The sequence below is a fragment of the Mytilus galloprovincialis genome, chromosome 2 (assembly GCF_965363235.1).
Source record: "Mytilus galloprovincialis chromosome 2, xbMytGall1.hap1.1, whole genome shotgun sequence".
In the NCBI taxonomy this organism is placed as follows: Eukaryota; Metazoa; Mollusca; class Bivalvia; order Mytilida; family Mytilidae; genus Mytilus; species Mytilus galloprovincialis.
In genome coordinates this window covers 15103197-15116714 of record NC_134839.1, presented here as the reverse complement: position 1 = coordinate 15116714, position 13518 = coordinate 15103197, and the positions used below count along the sequence as shown (strand labels likewise).

At 28.5% G+C, this 13518-nt stretch overlaps 1 protein-coding gene across 6 annotated transcripts in view; it reads right to left on the bottom strand.

Annotated features, from left to right (window-relative positions):
- Nucleotides 1–1384: 1384 nt before the first annotated feature.
- LOC143062965 (ecdysone receptor-like) overlaps nt 1385–13518 on the bottom strand; it is a 121226-nt gene continuing 109092 nt past the window's right edge. For all 6 annotated transcript variants that reach the window (XM_076234837.1, XM_076234838.1, XM_076234839.1 and 3 more), the window contains 3 exons: nt 12232–12387; nt 11559–11784; nt 1385–8348 (listed from right to left, as the gene is read on the bottom strand). In XM_076234837.1, coding sequence (XP_076090952.1) covers nt 8098–8348; nt 11559–11784; nt 12232–12387 — 633 coding nt within the window. In that variant the 3' untranslated portion in view covers nt 1385–8097. The remainder of the gene's footprint in view (nt 8349–11558; nt 11785–12231; nt 12388–13518) is intronic.

Sequence of the window (13518 nt, the reverse complement as noted above, 5' to 3'; positions counted from 1 at the left end):
ACACAGAAGTACTGAATAATAGGATCGTGATACCCTCGGGGAATTAAAACTCCACCAGCAGTGGTTGAAAATGAACTCATCAAAGATATTAAGATTGAAATTTTGTATGAAGACATCCATTTAAAGTTGTGAATTTTTAGAAACTTTTCTAACATATTCAATCAGCTTAACGTTTATTAGATTGCACAACTTTTTGACATGTAATCTTGAAATTTTAACCAGATATTTTAGGGTTATTTATACGAATACCAAAAGTGGGGTACATTACCAGGAATCTTTCCCACTAGCACACTGAACACCTACTATACAGAAAATAAGGGGTTACAACTCAGATATTCCCAAAGTTAATGTTTGAAATTAATGTTCGATAATAAGTACAACTTTTTTGTTATGTTGTGCATTAAATGACATACATTGTCCTTCAAATAAAAAGCACTTTCAATTTAGCAAAAAAAAAAAAGAAGAAAGAAGGATAAGCTACACATCAAACAACTGTGTATTTATTATTATTTGTAAAGTACAAGTTTTCGTGGATTTTCATGAAAAAGGCAACCACGAATGTGTGTGTTCAACGAATTAATAATTCTCTTTGGTCTCTATGTAAACGGAAGAAGGTATGCATCTTTCTTTGCATTGGTTTGCCTATATATCTATTGAACACCACCTTTGGTTTTAAGCTACATAAGTCATTACAAAAACTGTTATGTGCTTTTGCTATTATTTGAATCTTTTGTCTGTAAACTCTGTTGAAGATTTTCCTGTAACCACTTGACAATTTAAATAAAACTAACTGCGATTGATTCAAAGGGTGCCTAGATTATATGTTATATTAATGTATCATTTTGCAAGTTCTTAGTAGAGCAAAAAACTCACTCTTACAGCACTTAACAAAATAAATAGCCCCATGGGTTATAACCATAATATATTTTAGTATAAGTTAACTACTGATTAATTGGTGATCCAGCATCATGAGATAAATGAAAATAAAATTATAAAGTTGATGCTTCCAAAGTGCTTTTCCAGATTAATCTTCATCAGAAATGTTCAATTTAGAGTCCTGAATAAACTGGTTCCGAGTACATTCTTTCTACAGGTTTGCTATCATTTATTGTTAGAAAGCAAAACCAGATCTTTTCATGACTTTGTTATTATGTATAAATAAAAATTTAAGCTGTCAACTGACCCTCACCTTGACGGGGAATTTTATATGACTCTTTTGTGTGTGTGTGTGTTGATGTGCACGTGTGTGCATGAATGAGGGTTTGTGAAACATAAGACTTTTATCACATTATGGAGGTCAAATATGTACTACTTGTACAGTACTTAAAATGAAACTAAATAGCACAAATCTTTTTGTTTCACAAATGAATATCAAGATTACACAAACAATAGTGATATATTTTATTTATATACAATAAAATTTTTCTCAATATTACATATTTTAAGACAGTAGTCTCACAAACACTTAACCAACCATAACAGCCAATGAGAATCTAGATTACTTCTCAATCCTGTGGGAGAATTTTACAATGTCTTTTTTTTCATCAATGATAATGAAACAACTATATAAATATACTTTTTGATGGTGATATCTCCACGAACTTTTTTAAACAGACAATTACAATACTGCATTGAAAGTATATGAGCCATTCCAGCCAACATGGAAATCCTGTAAAAGTTTAATTTCGTTATTTTAGAATCTAAAGGATTATGGGTAATATTTTTTTCGAAACCCCAAAATGAAAAATTCACATCATTGGTTGAATTTTGATTGTTTAAGGCTTTGTTAGCCAATCACAGCGTTTTAGTGAAAGCTTACCCAGAATGCATTAGATTATGAAAGAGCAAATTGCTGCAATACTATGATAAGTTTTCTCCTTCACTATCAATCAACACACATACACAAAATACACACACAAACAGTAAAAATTCTCATAATTTTCATACAAATCTATATTCTGTTGTTGACATTACTAACAAATGATAGTTAACAATAGTGATACAATATGGATTCTTTGTCAGCTGATATCAAAGAGAGGTAGAATTATCATGCCATATAAAATTTAATTCGCTGTCCACTATTTTACGGAATATATATTTTTGGCTCACATGTCTTATTGGTCATACTTTGGGTATTGAAATTTTTCTTAATGAAAATACAGAGTATGGATATTTAGAGTTTATAAAATGTTGAATTGTGAGTCTGCCAATAAAAAAATGTTTAGTAATGAAAAACAGAATTGCTAATGTCTTCCTACAGACTTCGTTCTCAACAATTTAGTGTGAATTGTTTGTACAAATGAAGCTGAAAAAATCAACAAAAAATATACTTACAATACATTAAATGCACTAAAATGTTTTTTACACTTGATGATATGATATCTTCTGTGAGGCAAGTGTGATGAAAAATATTCAATTAACCAATACAAATCTTTCTTATAGAACTATAGATTACTCCAAAGACAGCTTAAAAGCAATTATAAAACATTATTTTATTTTTGCTTCTGTATTTCTTCAGAGGCTTTAAGCAAGCAAAATAGTAGAGTTTTAATAGCTGTCAAGCATTAATTCTGACAAAAAAGGATAAAAACACTTAAACATTCATGCTTTTGAAGTGGTTTTCTTAATTGACCTTCATCAGGAAGGTTAAAAAGCCTAAAATTTTAAGGCCAGATTTATAACCAAAAGGACTAAACAAGTGTGGAATAGATTTATTTGGACATTTTCTGACATTAGAGTAATTTTTAGTTTTCATCAGTAACATAGGCTCTGGACTCATGGTTTCTTTGTCAAGAATCAATGCTTATTCATTGTATGTATATATAATACATAAACACTTTTCGAGGACCTAATAGGTAAATTTTTACACAAATTTATAATTGTTACTGAAAATTGATTAATCATTCAGGAGAATTAGAACAAAAGCAAAGTTCACAAACAACAGTTCCTACATAAAATGGCCTATATAAATTTGATTTTGTTTTTATTAACTGCCACACATAGTAGCTCGGAACATAAATTCATCATTTATCCATATCTTAATTCATCATCTCCTATCAATGACCGCATGCTTTTCATTTTTTTTTTTCAAGTAGACATGTTTCACTTCTTTAAAAGAGAGGTGTCTTGAGGGCATTAATATATTGTGAAACAAACACTGAAAATCAGACTTCTTCTTTTCTGTAACTTCCTCCTACTAATAAGGAGCATATCCGGTATGGATTTAAAAACAGGTGTGGCTTATTTTACAGTATGTTTAATGTGGATCGTGTGATTTACAGGGAATAGTTCAAGTTCACAACATGAAAAGTACAGAGTATCCAAATTTGTATACAAACTATTATATCAGAAAACACTGTTTTGTGTTATCAACCAATTGCTTATGGCTTAAAACCTTACAGGTGCATGCTGCCTAACCATTTTAACAAATATCATTATTTCTTACAAAAACTCATTTCTCACTTCATCTCAAATGCTTTCATTGCAAAATTAAATTATATTAAATACATGATTTTTATTGATATCTAATGAGAAAATAAAATGAAATGAGCAAATATATATGTCACAAATTGATATTTAAAACCCTATAAACAAATATTTCTATTTACAAAAGGCATAATTCTATTATCCCTGATACTCAGAGCAACAAACATATGTATCTATAACGAGATAAAAACTAACACATTAAAAATTCATTCAGCAATATTCACATAAAACAATTATGCATCAAATAATCCATATAGCACTAATAATCTAGCACTTCATTCCACAAAGCACTCTATATAGCACTTATCTAGCACTTTATGTTTCATAGCACTATCAACCATAATTCAGCTCTTCACTTTTCATAGCACTATCAGCCATAATTCAGCAAGAGTTATTCTCCTTTCCTCATTTTTATCACAATATTGTATAAGCTTTTGACATAAAATAAATTGTTCCAAATAAAAACTGATTTTAAAGTTTATAAATAACATTTTTTTTTTTTTTAAAGTATTCTTTTAAAAAGTAGCTGATAATCAAACTTCTTTAAAAGAAAAAATCAAAAATCAAAAAAATGATGCAAAAATCTCATCTTAAACTAGGAAAAGTAGCAATGTATTTTTTAAGCTGACAAGTATTGATCATAGTTGTAAATAAATAGAAAGAAGGGAAACCTGGTCCAACAATATAATGGCCATATTGACATATTTCTTATTTATGTGCAACCCCAGTTATATAACATCTCCCTCCTGGTAAGTGATAGTTTGAGGCATTGTTTATTCTAAGATCCTACATTTCTTTATTTTTGGTACCTTTTTCTTTATTCTTTCTCATTTTTGTCTCTTTGCCAATTATTCTCATTTTTTTTTATATTAAAGCACCCCTTTATTCTCAATTTTATGTTTAAATTTGTTTGGTTGTATTTATTTATCGCTAATCTTAATTGTTTATCTCTTTAATTATGCATTTTTTGCTCATTATTCTCTATTCTGTTAACCCATCCAGACCCTCGTGTATTCACACCTATAAATATTTACTGTTAAACCTTTTTAATCTTTGTCACAGATATATTTACTGTAAAACCTTTTTAATCTTTGTCACAGATGGCTATGAACAAAGGTCTTAATCCCTCCTACTAAAAATATCTTTTTTTTTTTAATTTGAAAACTGTTGAACTCAAAAGGACATCTTTGTAAATCAGGAAATGTTTAATCGTCTAGTGTTCTTAATTACTATTTGTTTAGGTAGAATTTAAATAACTATATCCTTTATTTTATATTTTTCTGAGGATTATTTTTGTCCCTTAGTTGACAGTTTTAGCCCATAGTATAATTTATTAGAGATTAAAAACTTATTAATACATCCTTGAAAGATATTAGAACTTAATTATGACTATATATATTTAAGGTCATAAATATAATTTAAAAAGAAATCAGATTTTAGAAAGTATTATTATTCACTTATACAAAAAATGTCAATTTATTTAGATAGTTTTTCTTGTTTTTTTTTTTTTTTTGAGAAAATACATGTGGTGTTCTTCAACAGCTGTTGTATATGTTTTTCAGTACATATATAGAACAACTGACCTGAATAGTGGGTCACATCATAACACACAACCTTAAATTCAGCAGTTGTTGTTGGCTGCAGCCCGCCATATTTGTTATTCATTAGTTCAAAATTTCTATATTCTGGCCATTTAGTTTTTTCTCTTTGCAATTTTATAATCTGGGGCTTGTAACTATTTTTCTTAAGTCTTATGATATTTGGAATAGTAACATATGCAAAGAAATTTATGTTGAACAATAATTGCATAAAATTTAGGAGGATCATATCAACTTAGCTTGCATTTTCAATTTTGCTTAAACATCTTTGCAATATTATTTTTTGCACAGAGGACTGGGAAAAAATACTGTAAATTCATAAATTATTGCTTGCATTTATTATTGTGATTTTGTCATTTTAGACTAAAATATGATTTTTATCTTTCCGATATTGAGAAAAATCCTTTTTAATCCATAGAAAACATTTCAAAATGCAAGTTTAAGTTATTGTGATTATAACCCTGTCGCATATTTCGCAATAATTAATTAAAACATCGCAATAATTTCTGAATTTACAGTGTCCTGAAATTATTGCTTTTGAAAAAAGATTATATATACCTCCAAAGCTGTATTCATTTCTCTCAAAATAATTTTATTGCATAAAAATGTTTATACATTGAAACAGAAAGAATGTCTTTTGTAATAATCAATTCAACTACACTACTCAATAACTTCACAGCTCTACCATTCTACTGCATGTGGGAATATATTTACTATTTTGCTTTTTTAAAATATGTAAGTTAACTGAGGATTTGTGTATGATATGCATGTACTATTTTTATTTTAATTAATTAGCTTAAGTGAGGAAGAAAAAGTTTTTACATTTCTATTGGGTACTATAGTTTTTTTTTTCAGATTTTAACAAAAGAGAAAACAAGGTTTGCTTCTGCATAAATAATAACATATGGATTTTTTTTTTCAAATTTTTAAAAATTCTAATTTTTCATAAAAATTGAGAAGTAGCACTCTTAATCACAATCGCTGTAAGATGTTACAAATGAATCAGGTAATTTGTTTCCAATTAGTAAAGGATAAATTGAGAATCCTATTTTACTTTTTATTTTAAAATGTGTGTGTAAAAAAAATAAATTGTAAAATTGTTCAGACACCCTACTTTAGTTTACATAGTTTCTCCCAAACATTCTCCAAAACAAAAACAATACATTGCGTAGGATATCAAATTTTTTTTTCATAATAAATTTGATTTTTTTCTGTGTCAAATTGGAATTCTTTAGCATCTCCATAAATATGGTATTAAAATATTTTTTTGTAAAAAGAAGGTTATTATATAGATAGTAAGACGTAACTGCTACTATATTTGAGTGAAAAAATATCATTCAAGTCTCCTTAAGTTTGAGAGATTATCCAAATACATAAACAAACAATGTTCATGAAAACAGGTTACTAATAAAAATTTATCCTTCTTCAATTTGAATCTTTACTCAAATCTTTAAAGAGTTGTAAAAAAGGTTGAATTTTAAGAAAACAATAAAAATATGGCATACAATACAAAAGATGAAATAATAAATACAGATGATAAATAATAATCCTACAAAAACATTTAATCATAATTTACTTTGTATGCTGATAAAATCCCTGAATAATTATGTCTGATGTAGATAAAAACTTTGTAGACCATATTCATATAGAAATATGTCTAAACTTAGCACTAATGTTAAACATAATAAGAGTAAATATTCTGAGTTAGACTCAGCACATAATACAGCATAAATAGTTTCAATTTCTTTAGTAGATTTACCTCCCCTAGAACATCAACACACATACTACAAGATCATACTCTGAGCAAATAACAAACAAAGGTTACTGAGAGACTCCGGTCATGATTACAGGATATAAGTTAAAACATTTATGCTAAAGAATAATAATTCAAAAAGAGGAAATTTTGTTAAATTGCATAGACTTTTAGTGTATGTTGCAGGGCTCCCAAAAAATATTTGAGCCAGCCGGACATTTCATATCTGATCCCGATTTTAATCCCTTAAGACTTAGTCACAAAAGGCAATTATGGTAATCAGATGGCCATTCCAATGATTGACATTATATTAAAAAAAAAAAACGATTTTAAACTTTACTTTGATATGATATGAATTTGATGTTTGGATGTAACTGTTAAATTGGCAGTGCATCATTCAAAGTGTGAACATCAGCGTGCTCATATCTGCCTTAGACTTTTAATTTGTGCAAAATGACATTGTCAAAAATTTTACTTTCGTTTTCACATTGTTCTAACTGGATGTTGACTTGACAATGGTAAAACATGGACCATAAACGTATATGTAAAATCCGTCAACAAAATACTTGAAATAAACGTTAGATACAGGTATCAATGATAATTTTAGCATTTTTGAAGAAATGTAGGATGCATTATTAAATTTAACACCTGTGCACATGCGCACACATGTTCTAGTTCATACAACGTAGTTCTGACGATTTTTCATTTAAAACCTTTTTAAATTTTTCATCAAATCATGTTGATAAAGTAATTTCTAATAATTTTAATCTTTTGGACTAAATCAATTAGATACAAACCGCTGAAATGTAAGAAAATAATTGTGAATAAACCGATCAATTTATATGATGTCCGGTACTGAACATAGTTCACCTGTCACCTGAACAGGTAGATTTCAGCTGTCCAACTACTAATTAGCCTTGATTAAAATTAGAAAGTATTGAAGTAGGTGTTGTTTTGATAGTAATTAATCATCATGTCACATTTATGACCGGAAATGTGTTGATGTTAAAGGCAAAAGGTTGGGTCAAAAAGATGGTGAATTATGTAAAAATGAACGAAAAAGCCTTGAAAACTAAAAAGTATATGACCGTTTCAACTAGATAATCAGTAATGGCTTACATGTAATCGACTACATTCTATAACATTTAATTAACTAGACAACCTGTAATCGACTACATTAATAACATGTAATTAACTAGATAACCTGTAATCAAGTCTAAAGTCTCTACAGCTGCCACATATAATAACAATAGTTATACATTAAACATCATCATCTTGTATATATATATCTTTAACTACATTGGGCAGGTTAGACTCTGGGATAGGTAAAACTGTTAACATTTTAGAGTGCTCAACACTTATATTCCGCAGGTCCATCAGTAAAAGAAGATACTTTGCTAAGGCACTTCCACCACGACATCGTTTTTTACTTTCATATTCATTTAATGCGTCCACATACATTTTTTGTATCTCTTCAATGAGATCTCTGTTTTGAAGTCCACCTCTATCGGCTGAAAAAGATGAAATTTACTTTAATAAAAACTATTATTTCATATATAGGAATAAGAACACAATTGATTATTTCATTTTATGCCTTGTTCACATGTACATTTAATTTGAACTGAATACAAATCGAGTGCAAATCGAATTCGCTAATAGCGTTCACACAATCTTCTATTTTAATTCGAATTGATTTGAATTGGCTAATTCGAATTATCCAATTCTCATTAGAAATACGCTTTTGTTAGTACGAATTAAAAGTTAACGTCGTTTTGACGTGCATTGCAATTTGAATTAGAATTGACTTAAGGACGTTAAACATTTCGAATGCGAATTAAACTAATTCGAATTAGTAAATGCGAATCAAATACGAACTACGAGTGAACTCAGCACAAGTTGGTTGAATACTTACAGCTTGCTTTTAATAACGATGAGCATATCTCGATTATTATTAATTGTTTGTATTAAGATTTTATAATTTATTACTGTCGATTTATTTTATTTGTTGGATACCACATTTAGCAGAATTTATGGGTATAAGTGAAACCATGAATTTAAATGTGCAACCTAGTAAAGATTTTCTAAAGGTCTATGGAGACATTAGCTAACCATTTAATCAAATATCTACAAAAACAACTTTTTTTTTTTCGATCCACGGTATAGTTAATTGAGAGTTTAGTGCTTTCTCTATCCTGATTTTTATCTTCTGTATTTTCATGAACCTTTTGTTTATAATCTGATTAAAATTAAAATTATGGATTGATGTTAAAAGTTTCTGAAAATAATCTTTTTTTGGATAAGACATGTTATCATGTGGATTCTGATGATATATATTACAATACGAGTCTTTTTGGTTTTATATAATTTTAAATATAACCTAGAGGAAATAATTCCCTCTTTTTATAGAGAAGCCAAACTTATATAACATTTTAAGTAATATTTCAGATTTATAAAGTAGACTTTTATGTCATTATAAATGTTTATGTTTCAATTAATTCAGTGTGTTTTTTTGTTTGTTAATATATGCATAATATCGATAACTCAGATGAGTAAAATTGTTAAAAATATCTGATTTGCAAGAAAGTAATTTGGAATGTTTATATATTGTTTTAAACTAGTCAAAAGTCATCATGGTAAAGCTACAAAAAAGTTGGTTCATCACCAAGTTTTAAAATAAATTTTGCTATAAAAGTCATGGTTATGTAAAATGAATACGAACAAACAACAAGATGTAAATCTATTGCCAAAGATCTTATTTCCGTAAGTAAGGTATAATATCACAGCAGGTTTTTTCCCACAAAAAATAAAAAAACCCTATTGTTTTTTACAGCAGCTTTTCAAAGTGACAAATATGAAAAATCAATATATGTAAACTGATTGTTACAGTTGAACCAATTTATGGAAAATATAGTAGCAATGTTTTTATTTTTTTTAATTTAAAAGATTGAAATTGACAAATAATTAAAACATTATGACATATTTTCTTGTTAAATTTAAATAAAGGGTGAGTTGCTATATTCATGATATAATTAGGAAAGCATTACCAATAGTATTCAGAGTACTAATTTATCCTAGATTTCAAGGGTTATGAATGACAATAAATTAAAGTGTTAGACAAAACATAATTTCTCTTTAGGTATGAATGCAGAATTTCTCAAAAACATGAAATCTTATATTCACAAAAACATTTCCTAAAAGATTTGAGTATAAAAAACAGTTGTTGTCAGTTAATGCATTGTTTAAAACGTTTTTTTCATTTTAAACCTAGCAACATTAAACATTTTAAAACATGAACTAAATTAAAACAATCATTTTCTTCAATTTGGATATTTCTAGCATTTTTGAATGAACGAATATAAATACAACAGGATATATTGTGAGCTTGAACTGACTAATGATACCCTTCCTTTATAGTTATTTGTTAATAGGAATGTGTATTTATATGTTATAATAAAAAAAAAATCGGTTAACAGGATATGGACGAGCAATGGATGTGAAGACAAATCACTCTATATTGAATATTCACATGAAGATTTATATCAAATTTCAGGTAGCTCTGATTTGTAGTTTTTTAGAAAATGTTACAATTTCACAAGACTGATGTGTGGACCAGTATATTCATTACCCCTCTTTAAACCTATTCTTGAAATGACATATTTGCAACTGGACGTTAAGCTACCAACAATTATTCAATCAATCTTTTTTGTTCCCTTTTGAGAATAGGCACAATATTACAAATACGGTTCTGTTTGTGTTTGTTTCAAATAATATGCCATTTTTGTTTTGTTTATAACAATTTGACATAAACATTGAAATTATTTTAAGAATAGGTGTGAGGTGGTCGAATTCTTGTGGTCATTCACCTTTCGAATGTTTCGAATGATGAATGCTTCATTTAGCCTAGTATCTTGTTTTCACAGTTTTGCTCTACTGTTTGATGTTGATTGTAAATATTTACCCCACTCTTAATTAGTACTTGTACAAAGCTGCTATAAAGTGAGTCAGTTTTCTAGAATCCTTGAAATTTCTAAAAAGTTCCTTACCATATTTGGGTTGCAAATTTCACGAGGCTTGTTTACATTCTGCCATGTTTGTTATTTAAAATTGTGGAGGGTGACCTTATTTATTTTCAAAACTAATATATCTAATCCATATGGATATTAAGTTTTAATTCAAAAATCCAATTTTACTGATAAATATCATAATTAAATACTTCATCAAAATATTTCGTTCCATTTCATTTCATAACATAAACTGGAATCTACTTGTATTTTCCATAATTTGGGCTCATGAAGTGTTCTAGAATCTTTTTAAAGACATTTTCTACTTCTACTTGATGTTGAAAACAGGTTTTTCCATGAAAATACTGCAAACAATCTCAAGATTTGAAATTACTGAAGTTTCTTTGATCTTTTCAACAATTTTTTTTTCTCTCACTAATTTCAGTGGTGAAAAAAGGGTATGCAGACAGTGCACCAGTACAGACTTTATAAGGACAATAACAGTATAAATATACTGTAAATTTGAAAATTATTGCAAGATTTTTTTTGATGCAAATAATGCCACTGTCTAAATATCACAATCATAAGAACTTGCATGCTGACATTTGGTACATATATTCTCTACTCTGCTTTCGAAATTGTAAAAAATTATCTCCCATTTTTGTCTGATAATAAATCCAGGCAATAATTTTGAAAATTGTAGTTATTGAGAATTCTTACATGAAAATATTGCAATGGCAGTAAACAATGCATATTCAGCATTGTCGGAACCCAGTTTGGCTAAATCTTCACATAATTTAAACACTAATTCTGTATATTCTTGTGGCTGACCAGCAGCAATCATATTTTCCATTGTAAGTGGAGTTCCATTAGCTAACACAATTGCTTTGCTAGTAGGTTCATAACATCTACTGGCTCGGATAGCCATAACTTCACTAGAGGCACACTACAACATATAAAACAATATAAGTAAAAAAAAAAAAAGGTGTAAAATATAACGTGACAAAAATTCAAACTTGATCTGAGTTTTGTGTTAATAAGCATTGTTCCGAGGTTGTGGTTCTTAAGTGTTTCTCATTTCTTGTTTTTTATATAGATAAGACCGTTTGTTTTCCTGCTTTAATGGTTTTACACTAATCGTTTTTGGGGCCCTTGCTGTTTGGGGTCAGTCAATTTTGCTCGGTGTTGAAGGGTGTACTTTGATATATAAGGGTTTACTTTAACATTTACAAATAATTACTTGGATGGAGAGTTGTCTTATTGGCACTTATAACACTTTTTCTTATATTCATTGTGTATAAGTTTCACAACATTTGATGGTATGAAAAACTCAGTGATAAGGGCATCAAATGTCAATTTTTCATATAACTGTGACTGAATTGAAGAAACTTACCTTGAGCAATATAATTTGATCATCTTTTGATAAACGGTCAAATCCTGGTAAACTTTTAGCAAATTCTACAATTAAATGGGTAATTAAAACGGTCATTCTGGCCAGACTGCCTAGGACATGTTCTCCTGACTCCACATTGTTTGTAGGCTTTATATCCTGAAAATAAAAATAACACTTGGTAAAAATATGAGCTAAAATATGAATAAAAGGCTGATACCAGGAATCAGATAATTGTCAGATAAACTTATGTCGTTAACTTTTCTATAATCTATGCATATTCTGATAGAATTGTTTGTGGAACACATTAATGGGAATATATTTCGGCTCCCTCTTTTAAAATGAAAAAGGAACCCTGAAACAGCATACTGAGGATTCATAAACTGTCGTTGGATAACAATTTTTGTAGATAAATGTTCAACGAAGCACACATTTTCTAAAAAGTTCCATACAGACTATAATAGCATATCCACATATTGAATATCCATGAAAATAAATGAATCCTTAGTAACAATAACAAATTTGCAAGTCATTTTATATGACAAGCCTCATAATATGATCTGCATATTGAAAATATTAATCATAAAACATGTTGTAAGATTTGGGTAGCACAAGGAAAAGGGGGAAGGGGAACAGTAATAAATGTATTCTTTGATATGCAGTAAAAAAAAACCAAACTATATACAATCTTAATAGAAAAGTATTATATATATTTTCAATAAAAGGACTGCCTGCATGGCTAGATTTGAGATTCATATCACTGAACAATAAAAATACAGATAAACATAATAGCTAAACTAAGTTGAAGGCAGAGATATTGACATCAATATTAATCCCTATACAAATGAACATGTAAACTGAGTTCAGCAGTAAGTATGGTCAGATCATATGTGTCATAAGTCATATAAACTTGTATTATGGATACTTTTTCACAGGAAATTGTGACGTCACAATGCAATCTTAATATCACAAATACCCATGAGATGAGGATAAGTGGCACTAAATTAATTGAATTAATAATTTAAACTTTTACTTTCTAGGACTATCAGATTAACAATAAAAACATCAGATATATTGACAAATAAGAAATATTTAAAAATTTTATAGTGAAAAAGTATTATAAATCTACATACAATTCATTGTGGAAAGTAAAAGATACTTGTAAGATGGCTGTCATTCTGTATATCTAGATATAGTCACTTTCATACAGGGGTGTCACAGCTCAAATATAATATTCAAACAAAAGAAGGGAAATCTAGTAGGAAGGTGCATCATCCACAATTTCCCCAC